Source organism: Chanodichthys erythropterus, chromosome 18 (genome assembly GCF_024489055.1).
Source record: "Chanodichthys erythropterus isolate Z2021 chromosome 18, ASM2448905v1, whole genome shotgun sequence".
NCBI classification, from domain to species: Eukaryota; Metazoa; Chordata; class Actinopteri; order Cypriniformes; family Xenocyprididae; genus Chanodichthys; species Chanodichthys erythropterus.
Window position 1 is genome coordinate 20,466,692 of NC_090238.1, and position 22,438 is coordinate 20,489,129.

Genomic DNA, 22,438 nt, shown 5'->3' on the forward strand with positions numbered 1-22,438 from the left:
CAGTGTTATTTTAGTATCATTGAGATGTTATTTTAGTTGTTAATATTTTGAATTTGTTTTTATGTTATTCATTTTTAATTTTAATTTTAATTAAAATTTTAGCTATTTTGCTGTGCGTTTTGTCCTTTTTTATTGTCATTTTTATGTCTATATAGATTGTTCTCATTTTTATTTTAGTTATTTTAGTACATTTAAACCAAGTGAAACTGAGAAATGTTGTCTTGGCAACTGTCGGAAATCAAATACGTTTTTTTTTTTTTTTTTTTTTTTCAGTTAACGTTTATTTATGGTTTTATTTTATGGTTTTAGTTTCACTTAAATATAATAACCCTTTATCATACATTAATTTTTTATCTCTCTAATTTTGCAGGTGCTGTGATTTCTCTCTGTTCTGAGGGTGCTGTTTGTGCCCTGAACCAGAGATTTTTTCTTTTCTATAACCCTTATCCACACAGCCATGCGAGGGCAGAGTCTTCTGTTCACCTTTTCCCTCCTCTTCCTCCTCCTAACATTTTCTGAGGCAAAAAAGAAATCCAAGCAACCATCAGATGCAGTGGCTGGATCAGAAAGTACGGTCATAAATCCCTTGCTGGGGTCAGGTCAACTAAGCACTAAGGATGGGCACCGCTGCACCTGGGAGACGCTAGAGAGAGGAGCTAACATCCTGCTCCAGGTGAGCTGCTCTGCTCCTGCGGAGGAGGGGCTCAGACCTCCCTACACATGCCAGTTTGCTGGAAAACCTCAGGAATGCTCCGTGTACAGCACCCAGTCCTCCCAGTACTGGAAACAAGTGGTGAGCAAACTGAAGAAGCGAAAGAACGCTTGTGAGGGGGAGAAAGTCTTGAAAACACGCCTGTGTAAGAAAGCGCCCAGCGCATCTCACATGAAACTCACAGAGAGAAGCGGAGAAGAGACGACCACACACATTAGCGATGGAAAGCAAGAAGAGAGCAAGCTCAAAACAGAGGCGCCTGTGAGGAAAGAAAAAGAAGTACAGAAAGAGAAGGAAGAGGAGGTGAAGAAAGAAGAGGATGAGGGGTTCGAAGAACTACTGAATGATGGAGTCTCAGACATGGAGCCTGCTGTGAGCTACTGCGGAGAGGGATGGCATTCTGTATGCAGCTTTTTTGTCAAGTTTTTTGATGGTTAAAAAAGAGAAACATCTGCTAACAATGCTTTTTTAGGACCCAGTGGAGGATAAGAATGTTGTTGCATGAGAAAAAGATGGAAAGACAAAAAAAAAAAAATGACTTACCAGCTAGTCTTCAGCCTGAAAACATCATGGATAAACAGAGTCCTGTTGTGAAGAGGAAGACAAATAGAAAAAGTAATTAATGTGTAATATTTAACAAACACACTAATCACATTGCTTATCGTCTTAAACAAAATGTATTAATTGTGTATATTGTTACTAAACCTGATTTAACTGATTTACTTTTTTAATTGTAATTTGTATTCCACACATGACCTTTGACTTTTTATTCATTATGAAAATTGGTGTATATGATTTTTGCAAATAATACTCAAATCAAATAAAACCAAATTTAATTACATATGCATATATTTTTTTTAAACCAAAATTGTATAGATATAATAAGTTTATCATTCATTCTCAACACAGCTGGATGACAAGATTGAAGTCCTTCAGACCTCACACAAGATGAATAAAACCTTACATTCTCGTCAACTATATATATACACTATATAGTGTATTTGTTTCTGTGTGTGTAGGTGTTTGCCAGTATGTTGTATTCAGACAGCAGTAGCTTTCTCTGCTGTGCATCAGTAGTCAGCATGTCATGTCAGTGGTCTAAAATGACAGCCACAGAAAATAGAACAGCTGTCCAAATCGATAAAATGTGCCATTTAAGTGGCATTCACCTTCCCCTGATGAGCCAAAATGCAGTAAATAGCTCTTTTGTTCAGGCATTTTCTATAGTATCAAAACTGCCTACAGCGATACATTTAATAAGCAAGCTGTGCAGATAAATTGTTAGACAAAGAGGTTAGTTCAGAGACATCTGTTGAAGGCTTCACTCATTGCCTAAAACAATGTTATGCTCTTTGTCACAAATGGATTTTGCCAATAGACTTAGTGTCAGGGTTAATATGGCAGATTCATCTAAGTAGATTACATAGATATCTAAAGACTCCTGAGTGGATTCCCTGTGTATGCTCTGCTGTCTATCAACTCACCTGTAAATGACTTTAACGTGTATCAGGCATAAAGAAGGTATGTAATATCTGATCCCCAAAAAGTACAAAATATCAATATCATACCAAATATCATGTGACTATTCACATTGGACAGCTTAACAACACTAATTGGATTTGAGCCAAAACATTATGACCACCTGCCTAATATGCTGTTGGTCCTCCATGTGCTGCCAAAACAGCGCCAACCCGCTGAGGCATGGACTCTACAAGAGCCCTGAAGGTATCCTGTGGTCTCTGGCACCAATATGTTAGGAGGAGATCCTTCAAGTCCTGTAGGTTGTGAGGTGGAGCCTTCATGGATCAAACTTGTGGGTCCAGCACATCCCACAGATGCTCAATTGGATTGAGATCTGGGGGAATTTTGAGGCCAGGGCAAGCCTTGAATGCTTTATCATGTTCCTCAAACCATTCCTGAACGATGTGTGCAGTATGCATTATCCTGCTGAAAGAGGGCACCCACTGTCATACCTGGTCTGCAACAATGTTTGAGTAGGTAGGTGGCACATGTCAAATTTATGTCCATGAATAGCCGGACCCAGGGTTTCCCAGCAGAACATTGCCCAGAGCATCACACTTCCTCCACCGGCTCATCATTGTCCCACAGGACATCCTGCTGCCATCACTTCCCCAGGAAGCGGTGCACATGTATACGGCCGATCCACGTGATGTTCTCACGGATTGGCATGGAGACAAGAAGGTTAGATCCATGTGCAGCTTTAATGGGGTAATCCAGAAACATAGTCCATACATGCAAGGGTCAAAATCCACAGAAGCAGTCCATACAGGCCATAAAACAAAGAGAGACTCCAGTGACAATAAACGAAACTTCCATAACAAAAGCAGAAACAAACTCAGTATAAATAGACAGAACACTAATAACATAATACAAGACAGCTGGGTGCAATGAGTGATAATGAGTCCTGGAAGTGGGTTATGGGAAATAAAGTTCAAAAGGTGAGACAATAGTCCATGTTGGAGTGCCCTCTAGTGGCTAACTAGGGCACTCCAGCTGGTGATCATGACAGTACACCCTCCCTACGGAGCGGATACCAGACGCTCCACAAAAAACAAAACCAAAAAACAAACCAAGAAAAACTCTCAGGAGGGAGGTGGACAGGAGGAGGACCAGGGGGAGGGATGGTGGGCCAGATCCAGAGTCCCCGACTGAAGGCCAGGGGAGAGCCGGAGGAACAGACCATGGAGGCTCTATCTGATTGCCAGGGTGGCGCTAGAGGAACTGACCAGGCGGGTTCCAGCAGGTCTGGAGTGGCGCCGGCAGGGCACGGCGCTTGGGAAGCGCAAGAACGACCTCTGGGGTGGTCTCCAGACCAACAACGGGCTCTGGGGAGGCCTCCGAGCCTTGAAGGATGAAGGAGGCCCTCTTACTCCACTTCCTCCTTTTATGTGTGTGAGGCGGAGACTCAGTGCCCACCTCCTCTGTGGGCTCTGCAGCGGACTCACTGGCTGGAACGAGCTCTGGAGCGGACTCTCGGGCTGGTGCGGGCTCTGGCTGAGCAGGTGTTGCCCAACGGCTTCTATGGGAGAGATAATTGACAAAGCCCCAAAAATCCAGGATTTGAAGCCCCTCCAACTCCCATTGAGGAAGAGGGTCCTTCAGACACATTAAAAATCTCCTTTAGAGCAGCCTCATTATAATTTAGCCCCACCGCCATCGTCCAAAAGGTCTGGGCGAAACATCCTACCTCCCATCCCCCTTGTCGTAGAGCCATCAATGCCCGAAGTTCGCTCCCTCATGGTGGCTGGAGGAAGAGTCCGGAAACTCATGCTGCTGGATCTATTTGTTGATGGAAGTTTCTGTCACAGATTGGCATGGAGACAAGAAGGTTAGATCCATGTGCAGCTTTAATGGGGTAATCCAGAAATGTAGTCCATACATGCAAGGGTCAAAATCCACAGAAGCAGTCCATACAGGCCATAAAACAAACAGAGACTCCAGTGACAATAAACGAAACTTCCATAACAAAAGCAGAAACAAACTCAGTATAAATAGACAGAACACTAATAACATAATACAAGACAGCTGGGTGCAATGAGTGATAATGAGTCCGGGAAGTGGGTTATGGGAAATTAAGTTCAAAAGGTGAGACAATAGTCCGTGTTGGAATGCCCTCTAGTGGCTAACTAGGGCACTCCAACTGGCGATCATGACAGATGTAAAAGAAAATGGCACTCATCCAACCAGGAGACCTTCTTCCACTGCTCCAAGGTCCAGTTCTGACACTCGCATGCCCATTAGACGATTTTGATGGTGGACAGGGGTCATCATAGGCACTTTGATTGGTCTGCAGTCCCATATGCAGCAGAGTGAGATGCTCTGTGTGTTGTGACACATTTCTCCCATAACCATCATTAAAATTTTGTGACTTGTGCCACAGTAGACCTTCTGTTGGCTTGGACCCGACAGGATAGTCTTCATTGCCATCGTGCATCAATGAGCCTTGGCCATCCAACACCCTGTCCTTGGTTTGTGGTTTGTCCCTCCTCAAACTACTGTTTGTAAATTCTCACCACTGCTGACTGGGAGCAACACACAAGCCGTGCCGTTTCAGAGATGCTCTGACCCAATTGCCTTGCCATAACAATTTGGACCTTGTCAAAGTCACTCAGATCTATTTCTCCTGCATTCAATACACTGATTACGAGAACTAAGTAATATAAAATATGAGTACGAATATCATGTTGTTCTATAAACTTTCAATAATGTGTGTTTACTGTCAAGGCCAACACAAACATGATCAGACAAAGAGTTTTCAGCTATTCTGTTCTCACTATATCCAAATATTAAAGTAATATAAAATATGAGTACGAATATCATGTTGTACTAAAAACTGTCAATAATGTGTGTTTACTGTCAAGGCCAACACAAACATGATGAGACAAAAAGTTTTCAGCTATTCTGTTCTCACCATATCCAAATATTAAAGTAATATAAAATATGAGTATGAATATCATGTTGTACTAAAACCTTTCAATAATGTGTGTTTACTGTCAAGGCCAACACAAACATGATCAGACAAAGAGTTTTCAGCTATTCTGTTCTCACCATATCCAAACTGCTATCTCACCAAGCGAGAAATAAAGTAATCCTTATTTAAAGGAACTAATCCCTTTTTTACTCAGTCATGAAAAAGCACTAAATATTTAGATGATTTAGATGTGTGTGTTTGCAGGGGTTTGGACAAATTAGTGGGAGATAAAGAGCCATGCAACCCACATATAAATTGTTTGATATGTGCAAATACCTTTAAATAATCAGCTCTGCATTCTCAACACACATTATGAAAACAAGGCCTGAGGCAAGAGCTTTAATCTTTTATATAATCCTCTTTTTAGATTCATAGAGCTTTGACTTTGGATTAAACCCTGTATTAGGCTGTATTTGTTTTGTTAATTTGCTGCATGCAGAGAATACATAACACTTTGGGTTAAAAGTGGCCATCAGATTCTCTTCAGGGAGAGGGGAGGAAAACAGTGCTGGGATAGCCAGGAACAGCTCTATTAGCCTATTCCTTTTCACACTGCCAGTGACTATGTCATCATCTCTCATTGAAATAAAATGATCATGGTGCTACGAAAAATACAAACAAACAAAAAATATCTCAAACACTAAACCAGCAAAAAAGAAAAAAAGATCATGGTGCTACGAGGCCCTGCCTCCCTCTCAAATGTTTATTGAGAACGCAGAGCTGATTATTAATGAGGAATTTAACGGTATTCACACATTATATTAAACAAACTGATATGCGTGTTGCATGGTTGTTTACCAATGATCATCCATCTCCCACTAATTTGTACAAACACACACAACTAACCTACATCATCTGCATAGCGCTTTTCCATGGCCCAGTAAAAAGGTGATTATATGAGGCGTAAAGCCGAATGCACTTAATTTATCAGTTTAGTGTGCTGCAGTATTTCAACTGTTTTCATAATATGCTTTTTCCAGTAACAAGTTACATTTTCAAATATAGTGGTGCTGCTACACCAAACAGAATTTTAATGTCCGAGCAGAGGGATAAACCAAACACGCTCACGAACAGTCCTTCCTCACCACCCTGGTCTCATTGTTAATACGTAGGTATTAATACGTAACTTTAAATGACACAAAACTTACATTTTTGTATGTTTAGAAAGGTGCTGAAACGTACAATATTGACATATTTATAGCAAGTAAGATCCCTAAACCCCCTTCCCAACCTAAACATACCCATTTTATACAGTATGTTAAAAGAATAAAACATAATGGTCAGAAATGTGTGGGAAAATGACAATTTGATTAAAAATATAACATTAAAACAATATTTTAAGCCACTAATCCTACACCTACCCCTAAACCAATCCATAACCTATCCAAAACTATACTGTTATAAATAAAAGAATAAAAGACAAACAAGCGTAATCACAATTTATTTATTGCGAAAATCTGAAAAGTGGTACCGAAAGTAGTTCAAATGATAATGAGTTGCGGTCACAGTCCTCTCTGGCGGTAATAGTTTTTTATAGGGTACAGAGCAGAATTTAATTTATTAATCCATGAAAATATGAATCCGGCTTCTTCTCCGTGAAGGCATGCACTCATTTCAAATGTCAATCCACTGAAACACAGCATGTCGCAATCCGTGATGAAGCAGTTATCAGTGCCGTAAACCATGTCATAAAGGTTCTCGAGGGCGCAACTTTCAAATCTGAATCATAACGAGCTCGGGCTTTGACTGTGATGGTCGTTGCTGAGAATGAAGATTAAGATAAATGGATAAAGGGCTGAATTTGGATCTGTTCCTTACAAACATATGGATTCTAAAGATTTGGAGTGCAGCGAACAAATAAAATTGATGTGATTTGTGAATTTATGTTGTGCTTTGGTGTATCTTATGGCTGTATTGTCAGACGCTCTAAAGGAGAAAATGCCAAACAAACTAAATATTACAAAATAGTTAAAGTGCCCCTATTATGCCTTTTTTAAGGTTCCTAATATTGTTTTGGGAGTCTCCTCCTACAGGTTTACATGCATGCAAGGTCAAAAAACACTTTAGTTTTCTCATAATATACATTTAATTTTACCTTAGTTCACCAGATTGGTAAACGATTAGTTAAAAGCAGTTCAAAGAATCAGTCTCTCTAATCCCCTCCTTTCCATGAGCCTACACTGCTCTGACTGGTCAGATGGCCCAATCCTTTGTGATTGGTCAACTGCGTGCACCGCGCGACCATCGCCATAAGTGAATGACAGCTATCAATTTGCAAGACACTGTATACAGTGTATGGAACAAAAAGATAGCATCAATTTTACTGTATCAATTCGAGCCCGAGTCCGACAATGAAACGTCTGAAGTAGAGCACAAACGTGAATAGCTGATAATGCATTACACTTTGTGAACAAAAGTCGTGCTCCATCCTTGATCATTACTCCAACTGTATACAATGTATGGACAGAAAAGATTTTACTGTATCAATTCGAATGAATACACATTCACACTTGGATACGTAAATGATTTACGTTTTATTGCTGTTAATACCTGTTATATTTTTACATTTTGGTGCTATAAATTAGGGCTGGGCGATATATCGCATGCGATTGTCACGCGCATTTCGTCAGTAAAGCCGGTTCCCTGATTACTGCTAAATCGCCATCACCTGCTTTCAAATGGAGCAGCATTTAATAGACAGAGCCGTAGATCACTGACAAGCTACGCAATATCACGTTCATTATCGAAGGCGATTCATCAGTGATAATGTACGCGATATTGCGTGGCTTGTCAGTGAACTACGGCTAGGTTGTGAAGTAAATTTAAATTCAAATGCAGTACCTACAACAGTAGGTACTCAGTACTCAACAGTTTGAGACGCAGGCTATGGTTATATTGCAGTACTTCTAAGAGACATGTTTGGAGTATCTGCTCAAGGGAGCCCTCCAGCGTCCAGTATGAAACAGGCATGTAGTTGGCGTATCCTATCCGAAACAATCACAGAATACATACAAGAGAGGTGGTGCCTTGTTTTAAATGTTTTTTTTTTTTTTTAATTAATTTATCTTTTTTAAAGTAACATATTACTAATTAAATTAATTAATTGTATTAATATATTTAAATTAATTTTTAGTTATCTCGGGGCCACCCTGGAGGATTACTGAGGACCCCTAGTGGGCCGCGGCCCACAGGTTGAAAATCACTGCCTTAGACTACACAGTCTACACAGAATTTAAACACACAATACAACACACAACACATCATCACATTATCCCTAGATAACTTTTGATTCACTATATGTTCGTGTTGTTTACTATATTATATGCACTTATGCGCGATTGCCAACAAAACAGACATTTGATATAGTTTTACTTACAGCCTGCCTGTGGTTCTGACCGGGATCTTTTTATTGTCTTTCCCTCACAACCAAAAACACACTTCTTTGGTGACATTGATTTTGGTCTAAAACAAAATAACAAATCTTTCTTGAGCAAGTCCTGTGCAGCGCTGCTGACGACTTCCATAAACGTACAAAGCACGTTGATGGGTGTGCTCTTGCTCTGGTTGATGTGTGCATGTTCTTCCGGGAAAGTTTGTGACGTCATACAGGGCCATATTCGAAAAAAATCTTTATGAAACTTATATCTTATAGCTACGAATCCTGGAGTAGTGTATTTGGCACAGAAATACTCCGTCATAAGTCAAACTCGTTTTTCGAAACTTTGGCCATGTTTAGCATGAGAATTCCAACTCTTTAAAGGGTCGTTCACATGTCGCGTCTAAAAACACGTGGAAAGCGCAGTCACGCCGCTTTCTCCTCCTTTCCAAAGTGCTTGCCCGTGGCGTCTGTTGTTGCTATACAACCATGAACTTCGCTCTCCACGGTGACGAGGAAGTATCAGCAAAGGATTAACTGATTTCTAGCCCTTGCATTAGTTTACTAGCTACTAGATATATTTATGCAGATGAGAAATAAAAAAACCCACCCTGTACAGCTATGATCAGCTGTTCGGCTGAGATTTCTATGTTGTTACTGAAAGGCCGAAGCTGATCTGTCGGTTCTTGTCACATGACCTGCGGTGAGCTTGCGGCATTCTGAAAAGTTGAGATGTTTTCATCTCGCCGCAGCATAGGCGCGCCTGGAAAAACTGCATGCGCGTCGCGACCGCGTCGTTTCTATTATTTGTATTCTATTATATAGAATTCTATTCTATAACGCCTACATTACGAACTTGCGCACGCGAAAAAGACATGCGAAAGACATTAGGAAAGACATTAAGTTTCAAACTATTTTTCATTTACAAACAAAAAACAGTAAAAGCAGTGAAACAAGGACAGTTATATATTAAACTACACGCAGCTAAAAGTCAAAGTAACAATTATACATGCAACCCCATTGAACTATAGACATGTACAAATATATCTGAATGCATTTTTAGGAAATGTTCTGTGTTACATATTTTTACCGATTTATGCCGTCCTACCGCCACTATTTTTGGCCGGGGACACGACGTCGCCGTCGGACCAATGTTTGCTGGGATAGTACTGATAATATAACATATATTATATAAAATATATTTAGATATATTATTTAGCCTGCACCTCAGAAACAAGACAATTTACTTAAAATGAGAAAATAATGAGAAAATAAATGAAATGCTTGCCTAATGTTGAACCATTAGGCTCTGACTTTTTGTTATTTGAGTTACTTTATATTAATAAGCAATTTACATAAATGATGCTGTCAGCACTTTGTTCATTTCACTCAAATTTCAGAGGTGTGGCAATGATAATGTTTTTTTTTTTTTTTTTTTTATCTTATCAGATACTCAAGTGGTTGTATGTGTATTTTATAGACAGTGAACTGTTGTTCATTACACACTGTGTTTGAAGACAGAATCTCAATGAGTTGCTTCAGCCCAGTCTATCAAACAAATACACACTCAAACACACACTCTCTTACACAGACACATCACTTACTAAACAGACTGGCACTAACAGACTCTTAGTCAGTGCACATAAATCAAGTGTTTAAAACAGGCATTTAGCCAGATGCCCCTTTTAAGGCCCCCTTTCCCATCCTGATCTAAAGGGAAAAAACACTACCAGCCTCCACAAAACCCAATCGGGACTCCTGAGAATCACGCAAAGGGGCTCAAGGCGCTTCCCACATCAGAACAGTTTTGTACAAAGTAGAGAAGTGACCCATTCAGACACCCTTGCAATGTTTTATTCTCCAACCTGGCCTTACGCCACATTTACCCTCTTAAGCCTTATACCGATCCAATGAAAAACTGCAAAGAATGACACAAGACACAGAATTAGTTCTGACATAGTAAATGTTGAAAGTTGTGCCATGTGGAAACACAGGACTCATGGGTAATTTGCTCAAAAAGAAAATAATAGTAAGACACCAGTGACTGTTTACGAAGCATTTATTTGTTCACTGTATCAGAATTTCTGCTTCCTCATGGACTTCAGCTTTAACAACGCAGTGAAAAAAAAACTTTACAAAGATTAAAATTTTTTTTTTTTGCATGCTCGGCATCTCGTGTCAGCCAGCATCTAGGCACCAAATTGCTTTGTTAGTGGAAGCAGCAAGCTTGTTTTGTAAAGATGATTTATGGAAACTGATTAAGCAGCCAACCCTTACAGTAAAATATTGAAAATCTGTGCACACTAACAACTGCAACACACATTTGTACAGAAGGGCTAGTCATGTAGTCTAATTCAATGCCTGAAAACTGTAATTAGAACAACACTACCCCCTGCTGGATGAGAGATATTAATGAAGATCTCCAAACTTGAGACCTCTAAAAGCATGCTTTTCCTGGTGGGACGTATAGACCTGTGAGCTAGCTGTTGCAACCAACATTTTAACGGGAAAAAAAATGAAAGGAAAAAAATGTTTATTGAAAAACAAAGTATATTTATCTGGGATCTGAAAGCAAATCATTGTGTGAGTTTTCTTAACTAGCCTACTTAAATCTCTACACTCTTTAAATCTCTACTCTTTTTTTTTTTTTTTTTTTTTTTTACTGGTATCAAAGGTTCCATAAAGAACCTTTAGTATCCATCTTTTCCATTGCACAAAAGGTTTTTCATGGATGAAAAAGGTTCTTTGGATAATTAAAAGGTTCTTTTAAGAAAGGTTCTTTGGGGAACCAAAAATGTTCCTTTTTGGAACCTTTAGAGTGTAGGCCTACCTAATATTGTATTAATTATTAAATACTTAAATATTACATTATAATTTTTTTTAAATAATATTAATAATTATTTACTCATAGTGTCATTTATTGCATTGTTTTTGCCATTTAAGAAGGTTATTCTAGAGTGAAAACCCATATTAATTAGATAAGGTAATTTAGTGTTTGTATCAAATTAATTTGTGATAAAGATAACTGGCATTATCGGCTGTTGGTTTTGATGGGTCAGTGACTCAACGTAAGTCCTCAGCTATTTTGTGGTCCCAGAGGTCATCCCTCTTCACAGCTGTTTGAACAGGTTCAGATCAAATGGTTCAGTTCTGTAAAATTATTTGACTCAAAACCAAAAATGTTTTCTATACAATATAATCACAGCTGAACTTATGATAAATGGTGATTATACAGCTACTCATGAAACATCCTTTGCATTTGTCTCTTTAAATTTGTGAAGTTGCCAAATAACCCTGTATGCCAGGCTTTTTTTAGACAGCTGGTTGGCATGGTGCTTTGACCTAACCCTAGGTATAGTCAGGACAGCTTCTGGCTCCCTGATTGGCTGAATTAGGTCATGTGATGGTCCCGTGAAATAGTCTGTCTATGCTTGAGGAGTGTTGAAATAGGCTACACATGAAACTGCATTGTGACTTGTGTCCCACTGTTTTATCTATCTATCTAAAAGTGTGCCTTTTAATAGTATTCTATGAGACATGGCAGCAGGCCCGGTTCTAGGATTGCGTTACTGGTGGGGCATTTTGAAAACTTGGTGGGGCAGCATAATATGATTTATAATTCATATGATCCCCCCTACCCCCTTTTAACTACTAAACAGTTTTTTCTGATTAATAACATGCAGCTTAAAATTTAATATTAAATCACAAAAGTACTTTCTGTGATTCTGAAATTGAAACAACAGTACATTTGGTTTTTGACTGTTTAGCTAGTACAACTGTTTAATTAGACTGTTTAGAGACTAACATACGAATTGCTTAAAATTACAATTAATTTGATTACTTCATTTTCTAAATATTACATAACTTTTGGTATAATAATGAAAGATGTACACGTTCAATTCACGTTCACAAGACATAATAATAATTGAATTTACACAAAAGATCCAGTTCAGAATTGTATATGCTTGATTCTTAATAGTGTGTGTTGTTGTCACTATGAGCCAGTGGGTTGTAAACCTATGAACAGGATGACTGCTAATTATGACTATAATAATACTGTAAGTTCTTATTTTATTTAAAGATCTACTTTTTTTTTTTAGTTCTGACCTACAAAAGCTTCATAAAACACTTCCCAGAAGACAAATAAAAACAATTTACCCCCCAACCATCCTGTCCAAATGTTTATACCCCCTGAATTTTAATGCACTGTTTCCTTCTGGAGTATCAGTAAATGTTTTCACCATTTGTAACAGTTGGGTATGAGAAGAGTCTTATCATAAAGAAAATCATAAAAATAGTTGTAAATTAATGATGCACAGTACTGAGAATAAATTAAGTGTATGTAAACTTTTGAACTGCTTAATTTGTGTAAAGGCAGATATTATATATTGTGGGCTATGTAAACATCTCATAATAAGACATTTTTGTTGCAGAGCCAAAAAACACCCCCTCCCCCCTCCCCCTCTCAACCCCCCTTAGACCAGGCCCTGCATGGCAGCCCAGCAAACATAAGGTATAAGATTATAAATTTAAAATGAATCATTTTTTTACAATGTATGTCCACTAGATGTCCCTCTCCACCATTGCTATTTCAATCGGTAACTTGCACTGAATGAGACACTGAAGTTTTGTGTCATAGCCAAACACTCTTTTTATTCCAGGCTTGTATGAGGTTTGGCAGCGTGACACGGGGCTTATTATGCAATTGAAAGTCTGCTTATCATATCCTTCTGACACAGAGGCAACAATGTTTTTGGATGAGGTCAGTCTAAATCTTGGCAAATGTTCTTCTACCACAAATGACTCAAAAAATGTCTATAAATGCATTTTTTGTTGTAATGTAATTCTTCCTTCTCATTTCTTATTTTAATCACAGAGAAAATTTGAGATGTAGCCTATATGAAATTAATAACCTACCTATGGGATCAACAACTGTATTGTTTTATTTTTGTTTTTTGCAAGAGCTGTGTTCTACCTTTTGAGAGAGAAAGAGAGGTCTTGTGTTATATTTGCACGTTTGGACCTGTTAGGTTGTGGTGCACCAATGGACTGATAACCTCTAATACAATCAGCAAAAACATACCTTTGAAACTGCGTCAACATTTGCACATCAATAAGAAAGGTGCTATGGTATTGATTACTGAGATACATTTAGCCACGCACATCAGTCAGTCAATCAGTGTTTCATCACTTAATCGTTAATCAAATAGTGATTAGTTAAAATGGTGATAAAATCACACAGAACCATCAGCATGCCAGCTTTGCAAATCTTAAAGAAATAAGGAAAGACTGATACTGATTTTAGTCAATATTTACAAACGTGCACTCATATAGCTTGTGTGAAGAACTTTTGCATGTATTGGATGACCTGATGTTTCAGTCATGTAGCCTATGAGATGGGGCCAGGGTGCGAATTACACAATGGCCTTCAGGGTTTTTTTTTTTTTTTTTGTATGTGTGTGTGTGTGTATATATATAATAGGCCTTTTCATATAAATTTTTTTATATATACCTTTGTTGGGACTAGTTTTTTATAATTACCTTATTAAAATCTACTTGAATCTTGTTACTTTAATCAATCACAATTCTGTTACCAATGGTTTTTCCCCCTTTTAATGCTGCCCATTACATTGCATAAGGTAAAAAGCCTAGAAACATGAATTAATTAGCCTAGAGGTGAAGCTGCAATGTCATGTAATGATGATTATTAAGTCGACAAAAATGTTTGGTGGGGAAAAAGCATCCTATTCTGGTCTGGCTACAGACAATACGAGCCAAGAACCGTAATTAATTTGTTTGTTGCTTTTTTACGGATTAGTAAAAGAAGACTTAACATTGCTTATTTCAGTAGTATAAAAGACAAAAGTTTTTTCAAACTAGAGACATTACATTAAGAAAGCGAGAAAACCGAAGCAGTCCATGACTTCAGTCTAATGTGAGTTATGCACTTTCACAAAAACTCCCTATATAACCTATGAAACTGTCTATACTGCGAAATGAATCTATAACTTGCATCTTTTCTACATTAAATTAATATCTTACTTGCATATTTATGCATTTTGTTGTTTAAGATAAACGATAATTCGCGCGAGTGAGATTGTTAATTCAGTCAACCCTCATTAGTCACCGGCATTTGCGCGGTGGCAAATCACAACGCCTCCGATTGGACATTGCATTCCTAAACTCAACAAAACCGTGTGTGATTGGTTATAATTCTCAACACTGCAAACTACACGGGTAAAAGAAAATGACAATAAATATTATGTAACGGACAAATTTACTGTAAACGCAATGCCGTAATTTTCATATTTATAGGTAATGTTTCATATTACGGGTAGACTACTTTATTTGACCCCCTCATTAAGGGGTCAGACCCCCCCAAAACACCCTGTAATTCGCACCCTGGATGGGGCCAAAGTAGAGCCATCTGGACCTTTGGAACATGGTAAACACACTGTTGTGTCTTTATGGTGGTTTTATATGCAAATGTTGTTAGTTTCAGTGCTAAGTTTAGATTCATGGTTCATTACAACCTTCAGAAAATAAAGATTAACTTTACCAATGACCTACATCCACAGAGCAAACGACCACGGTCAATAGATTAAAGATTAGCGCGCTGCGTCACCTCCGCTCCATCTGAATGCAGCCTAGATAACAATTAGTATTTACAAGTCTTGAAATAAAAGATAAAATGAACTACAGCCATTACTGCACTCGAGAGGGTGTCGTTTTTTCACAAAACCACAGCAGCTGGCAGTATCCTATATTCACACGCGAGTGCGATACGATTTGCACCGACAGGGGTCCACAGCATGGTCCACAGCTACTAAACCTATTCCATTGATGATTGGTCAAGACAAAAATCTGCGGCTCAGTTACTGGCCGGGGTGTGAAATATGCAAATAAGCGGGACGAGGTTTTATTTAAGGACTCGCACTGCCGCGTGGAGTGGGTGTGTTAGCAGAGCACAGCAGAAAGGCTGCATACCAGGAGGTGAAATCTTGAAATAACGAATCTTACATGAAAAGCTGCGCTCTGGAATTGCTTACAAATTGCTTGTCTCCTGTAATGTGCTTCGCTCATGAGACCACTTTAAACTGAAGCAATTTCTCCATGAGTTCCACAAGGTAAGAACTTTTTTTTGTCTTCTGGTGACTCTATTGCAGTTCAACAAAAACTTTTTTTTTTGTGATCTATATTTTTAATCTTCTTTGATGTAAATCTAGATAAGTGATGAGTAACAAACATGTTTTTTTTAACTTTTGTCAACAACTTTTGTGGTTACTGTAATGTTTGAAACCCTAAGTGAAGCACACATTTACATGTAAATCAGTATTTACTTTTAAAAGCCCTACAACCTTTTGCTTTGACTTCCTTTGGGAGGTTCAAGGGCCACTGTCATAATAGTTTTAATCATTTCCACTCGTCTAATTTTTCATAAAAGCTCAGTTTCTTTTTGAATATTTTGGAAAAAAATTAAAAGCGTAATATCTTACGATACATACTTTCTACTCACACATCTGGGTTGTCTTTTGTGTGTCTTTGTTTAGGGTTCTTCATATCCTCAGTCCCCCAATGCCGGGTCCAGTTATGCCCGCGGAGGTGGCTATGCAGCTGTATATTACTCATTCTCCCCCACTGCGCAGCTTGCTGAGCTCTTATGAAGATTACAGGACACGCAACCTGGTCAAAACCTGCTACAAACCCCTGCGGCCCTGCTTGAGCTCCAGAGCCCACCTGGAGCCCCACTGTCGGGGCTGGCAGAATCCAAAATCCAAGAAGAAGGTTGTGTTTGCCGATTCAAAGGGTATGTCATTAACAGCGGTGCATGTCTTCTCTACTTTTGATAATAGAGAACCCGTTACATCCGAACTGCAGTTTGATCTGGAAGACCTAGGGGACGTCTCATCCACTCTCCATATAAATTCAGTCCAGAGCAGAATTCTAGACTTTCCGCAGCCAGCGGCAGACTATCTGGATTTCCGTAGTAGGTTGCTGAAGAATTTGGTTTGCTTGGAGAACTGTACTCTACAGGAGCGGACCCTCACCGGCACGATCAAAGTGCGTAACCTGGCCTACGAGAAGTCTGTCCATGTGCGGATCACTTTCGACACCTGGAAGAGCTTCCAGGATCTGGAATGCACGTTTATGAATGATGTCTATGGCTGCCAGGATACAGACACATTCTCGTTTGCCATTGAATTACCAGGGTACGTGGCACCTCAGAATAAGGTAGAATTCTGCATTAGCTACAGAACTGGAGAGCAGACCTACTGGGACAACAACGATGGCAAAAACTATGGACTTGTTTCAACATCTTGGCAACAAAACAATAAATGGAATTCCTCAACGCAGAGGAAGAAACCAAATGAATCCAGGAAGTTAGGCAGGAAAACACAAGACAATGAAGTTTATAAATGTAAAAGTCCTCTACAATCCAATGGCATTTTTCCAAAGTGGCAGAGTTGGGGGAACATTGCAATCAGCAGCCCCTACTGGTGACTTGAGCTGACATGATTAACTATCCAAAAGTGTTGAAAGCTTTTAGAAACAATATTTCTAAACGATTGCCAATTTTCTACGGAGCTCCTAAAGTGACATGGTGATGAAAATGTGAGATGGGAGGAAAAATAATATTTCAACGTTTTTGCTTTTGCTAGCAAAACCTTTCCGTTCCCAAACATTTGGGAGAGAACCCAAAAGCATTGACATATAATTTTTCCTCCCATTTCATATTTTTTTCCCATCATCTTGTCCCTTTAGGGGCTCCATAATTTTAGCTGATTTCCAGTTGAAGAGTTTATTATGGAAGAAATGAACTGTTGGTGTGCAACCAGTGAGATTATCCTTCATATTGAAGGGGTAAACTTTAACTGGTTAATTGTTTGGAGGAAAAGAAAGAAATATTAATATTTATCATATTTAATATGAACTTCTTGACTAAATCTGCCTTAAAAATCAATTTGGTTTGGATCATTTTGTTTATCAAGCTTTATATTTGCAAGATGTGCACGTTTAGGTGTCTCTTTTATTCATGTTTGGGATGTGTTAGAAATGCAATGTGCTGAATATAATGCAAATGAATGCAATAAGCTAAACAAATCGCCTGATAATGGTTTCTGTGCCTTAGTATCTGAGAAAATGTCAGGAAGTGTTGGTTTGTTGGTATTTTTTTTTTTTTTTTTTATGCTTTAAGTGCAATTCAATGAATATGAGTGGAATTGGTTGTGATATCATGTGAATCAGATGTGAAGATAAGAATGGCTGTATTTTATTAAAGAAAGAATGGATGCCTTGGTAAATGAGTGTATTTAATGTGATTTTTCTAAAATAAAATTAATAAAAATTCACATTGTCAGATTCTGTTCCTCTAACTTTGGCGTCTGTGCAGATCAGAAGTATTCTCACTGTGTATAGACTTAAAAATATCGTATTGGTTTGGTTTAGCAGGTAATGTCTCATTAAAAAAAAAAAAAAAAAGGACAAAACACAGGTGACAGTGAGACCTGATTACCTTTACTCATGAAGAGCTGTTAGCAAGTTGAGTGCAATATTGTGAAGTATTCAAGTTAAACCTTCAAGCACCAGCAAAAATGTGAATAATAATACAGATTTCTGAGGACTTAGAGAGAAGATAGATTGATGGAGCCTGACACCTGGGTTTTATGAATACACAGATGTGAATCAAGGCCTTATAAATTGCTTTTCTTTACATATAAAGCTCTCTTTAAAATCATAAAGTAGTTCCACTTGAAGCATCTTGAAGCATCATTCTCTGCTCAATGAGGAATGCAGAGAATGTAGAGAGCTCCATTTCCACTTTCCTACTTTTCTGACATTTTTAAAAGCACTCATACATTTATGAAACAACTCTTTAACACAAAGAAAGGATAGCTGACTTAGACTGAAGACCTCTGATAACCCTGGATATCAACACCCTCTGCCAGATCATGTACTGAACACACAGTTCAAAAATACCTATACCCTCAGCCAGTCTTATTTCAGCTGGTCATTATTTATTAAACCAGTGAAAAGAGGAACATCATGTTGACAGCAGAGGTTCGTTCAGGTTGTTCCATTATCAATTTCAGTATACAGACCGTAATAACTTTAAATAGCCAAATAACAAACCTAAAAAAAGCACTGTATGAGTTAAGAAAGATATGGAAAACATGACATACCATTGTAGGGCAATGCAATTGAATTTTAATGATATTAAAAAGCAATGGGAAAATGGTCACATAGGTGCAATCACACATACATCCACTCAAACTGCATATCAAGTTGCTGCCGAGTATTTTGCACCTCTTCCCCAGTTCTTGTGTGCCAATTAGGTGGAAAAACAAATAGGGATAAGCCAAAATCATTTCTTATGTGTTTGTCTGTCAAGGGGACAGCTTGACTTTTGAAATATGCTTTATTGGTTCAGACTGATGATATTTCAAATATGAAATACTTTTGGGAGAATGACTGTGTTCTTTCCTATAGCAGGCTTGCAATGCACCTTAACTGCAGTTGCTTACAAAGATAATAGTTTCTTGTAGCAAAAATGTTTATATGTCATAGCAAAAACTTATTTGATTTCTGAAACCGTATCTGTAAAATACATTCTAAGTGATATGTGCATCACTTTTGTAAAAACTCATTTAGAGTTTTCTATTTCAACTTAATTGTGAGCTATATAAGTATCCTCCGATGTCTAACGACTTATACTGTCTCAGCAATCCTTTTTTAGTCTCCAAACCTTACGCCAAAGCAGGACGTTTGCCTTGGTCTCCAGTTTTTTTTAAACGATTCTAAAATTGAAGTTATGCAAACATTAGAGGGCCGAGAGAGAGAGAGCTAGTCTGGGGCAGGAGCCATAAACAGGCCTAAAAGATGGCAGGAGAACAGTGCAGCATTCACAATCAGTCAAGAACAAGGGCTCTCTTACTGAGTGAGGGGGGAACTGGAGCAAAGCATGGATTGGATTTGTTCATACAGCTGTGATTTCCTGCTCTGCAAAGCACTCTGCAACTATACAGGGCACAGAAAATGTGTTTTTCCCCAGGTATTGGCTTTACAAACTCAAAGATTTCATTTGCTTTTTCATTTCCTGTGCACAAATTGCAAACATGTGGTTGAGGATACATGCACACAGTTTTGCTGGATCCAAATTCTATGCAAACATAAATTCTTGTCTTACATTGTTACTTTATCCTGCTATTCTGACATAGCAGTTTACATAATGATATCTGATATTGTACAGCATCATTTGTCTGCTACTTTTAAAGAGGCATATTCTACAGCAGTCTATGGCACAGATCTTAGACAACTCTCCTTCAAAAACTGATTCTGGATCTGCATTTCATTAATTCTAGTTCAGTGGTGGACACCACCCTGTTTACAGTTTGCTTTTGCCAGTACTTGGTCAATGAGCCATTGTTTGAGTCTGGTATGAAGTCATCTAGCTGCAGGAATGGTTTGAAGACTGTGATTTTGATCTCTGCAATTTACATCTCATTTTATAAGCTGTCGCTACTGGAAAATATTATTTATTTGGTTCCATTTCACTGAAAGAAGTAATTTTTGCTGAAACTCCCAATCACAGTGTGTACATGTTTATGTAACTCCTCAGAGCTTTGCTTTTATGAAGAAAATAAGCATGAGTCACAATCTTAGTGGTGAATCAGGTATTACAGCAACAGTCACACATCTCATCCTAACTTGCAACCTTCTTGTGTTTTTGTACATGTAAGCCTCAGTACTGTAGAACAAGAAAGAAAACAGTGTTTTGTTTAAAGTCGGCATGAAATACAAAGTTCTGTCATGAAACTCTAGATGGCTCAGGCTAATAGGTCCTTTAACGCAACCTGCTTGTAATCACATCATTATTTATAGGGCACAGCTGATTGGTTCCTGCTGTATCAGTAGCCAATGAGCTTGCATGCTCAACCTTCAAAATACTTTGGTAGCATTTGCCTTAGCAGTGCAGCGCGCTTTCAGAAACCCTCCACCTTCCCCAGCTCCACCTGTATAGATCTGCTACGGGTAATTCATGTACGCTATTGTACAGCAGCAGCATGTCTTACTTGCTCACAGCAGCGTGTCATGTAGGCCTATGTATTGGCAGTAGAAAGTCCCGTACTTGCTCTGCAGCAGCATCAGTAACCTACAGCAGCAGCAATAAAAGCAGCAGCGTAGCAGATCTACAGTATTCAGCCAAGACCAAACATACAACATTGTCATACCCATTACCATGCCAAACACTCTGAGAGTTGTCATGACAGAAATGGAAGTTGTGATAACAGCTTCTCGAACAAGAAAAAATGTAGGGTGGGATTTTGTCCATCGGGAATTGACTGGATCGTTAGCATTTGCATTTGATCTCATGTGAATGACAGGTTGCCCCGCCCTTGCGCCAGTAAACATGTCATCAGAGGAGATGTCACTGCACTGAAAATAAAAATGGGGTATAAACAATTTTCACTCAGAAGTTGCTAGTGAATTTCACAAACAATTACAAAGAAAATAGCAAGTGACACATTGAATTACACATGAAATAGAAAATAAAAAAAAATATTTAGATTTTATGGTGACTAAGTGTTGAAAAATCTTGAAAAAAAATTATGTAGTTTGAACTATAGTATTAAAAATATATTTGATTTGATGTTTCATAAATTACATTTGACCGTATATTAGATATTTACTTAGGAAAAAGTAAATACTAAATAACCATACATTTTTATAGAGAATAGCACAGTACACTCCACGACTACAACGATAATGACACAGAGGAACGATATTGTTGGAATCACTTTTTTTTCTCCTATAAAATTTATGACCTTTAAAAACACTGACAGTCAACCAGAATCTATCCTGCTTTAAAGAGGTAGAGCAATTAAGACAGCAGATGATAAGTGGAATGTGCTTAAAATAAGCGGTTATTGGTTGTTGGTGTGGACCTAACATAGCTATCATTATTAGTTACTATTAAACAGGCGTTAAGACATATCACAGCTAAGTTGTAAAAGCTTGTAATAAAATTTGATATATATATACAGTGCCCTCCACAAATATTGGTACCCTTAGTAAATATGAGCAAAGGTTGCTGTGAAAAAAAATCTGCATTGTTTATCTTTTTGATCTTTCATTCCAAAAATTCACAAAATTCTAACCTTTCATTGAAAGAAAAGAATTGAAAATGGGGGGAAAAGCTCATTATGAAATAAATGTTTTTTTCTCCAATGCATGTTTGCCACAATTATTGGCATCCCTAGAAATTCTTCTGAGTAAAATATCTCTGAAGTATATTCCCATTCACATTTACATTTTTTAGCACACCAGTGTGACTAGGAGAATGAAATTGTGCACCAATAACCACGTTTACACTGCCGGGCCAAAGGCGGGCGTGCTAGTGCGTGCCAGGGCCGGTCGTGTTTCCACTGTCACTTACGGGGCTTGATCGTGCCTCTTCGGTGCTCCCTCGGTGCCAAAGGCACAAGTTTTTTGGCCCACCGAAAACCTTTGTCCAAAGCGGGCCAGCTGGGGCTTGAGGCGTGGTCGAGGTGAAAGGCGGAGCTAATCGTAGTCAGGTGATGGTCTACACGCTGAAATGGGTTGGGTTGTGTGACGTTTGATCAAGGGAGGTGTGTTTAAGGGCGGTTTTTAGATCAGCGCTGCGGAGCTAACGGACCGACAGTGGAAACGCAACTCGGTGCCTAAGGTCTGTTAGCCCTGGCTCGCATTGGCCCGACAGTGAAAAAAAAAGCGGCTAATGACTTCCTGTTCCACAGGAGTACAAATATGAGGAAACACAAAGGCCAAATCCCCTTAATCATTCATCACAATGAGAAAAAACAAATAATATAGTTCTGAT

The 22,438-nt window shown here is 38.5% G+C and overlaps 2 protein-coding genes across 2 annotated transcripts; both read left to right on the forward strand.

Moving 5' to 3' along the window:
• Positions 1-394: 394 nt before the first annotated feature.
• Positions 395-1,150, forward strand: fgfbp3 (fibroblast growth factor binding protein 3). The gene has a single exon (XM_067368379.1). The coding sequence runs from the start codon at positions 458-460 to the stop codon at positions 1,148-1,150; it is 693 nt and encodes a 230-aa protein (XP_067224480.1). The 5' UTR covers positions 395-457.
• Positions 1,151-15,547: 14,397 nt separating this feature from the next.
• ppp1r3ca (protein phosphatase 1, regulatory subunit 3Ca) lies at positions 15,548-17,861 on the forward strand. The gene is made up of 2 exons (XM_067368062.1): positions 15,548-15,707; positions 16,131-17,861. The coding sequence occupies exons 1-2, from the start codon at positions 15,694-15,696 to the stop codon at positions 17,080-17,082; spliced, it is 966 nt and encodes a 321-aa protein (XP_067224163.1). The 5' UTR covers positions 15,548-15,693; the 3' UTR covers positions 17,083-17,861.
• The last annotated feature ends 4,577 nt before the right edge of the window (positions 17,862-22,438 follow it).

What these genes read in the sequence shown, in the direction of transcription:
- fgfbp3 (XM_067368379.1), top strand. Translation starts at nt 458, where the DNA reads ATGCGAGGGCAGAGTCTTCTGTTCACCTTTTCCCTCCTCTTCCTCCTC.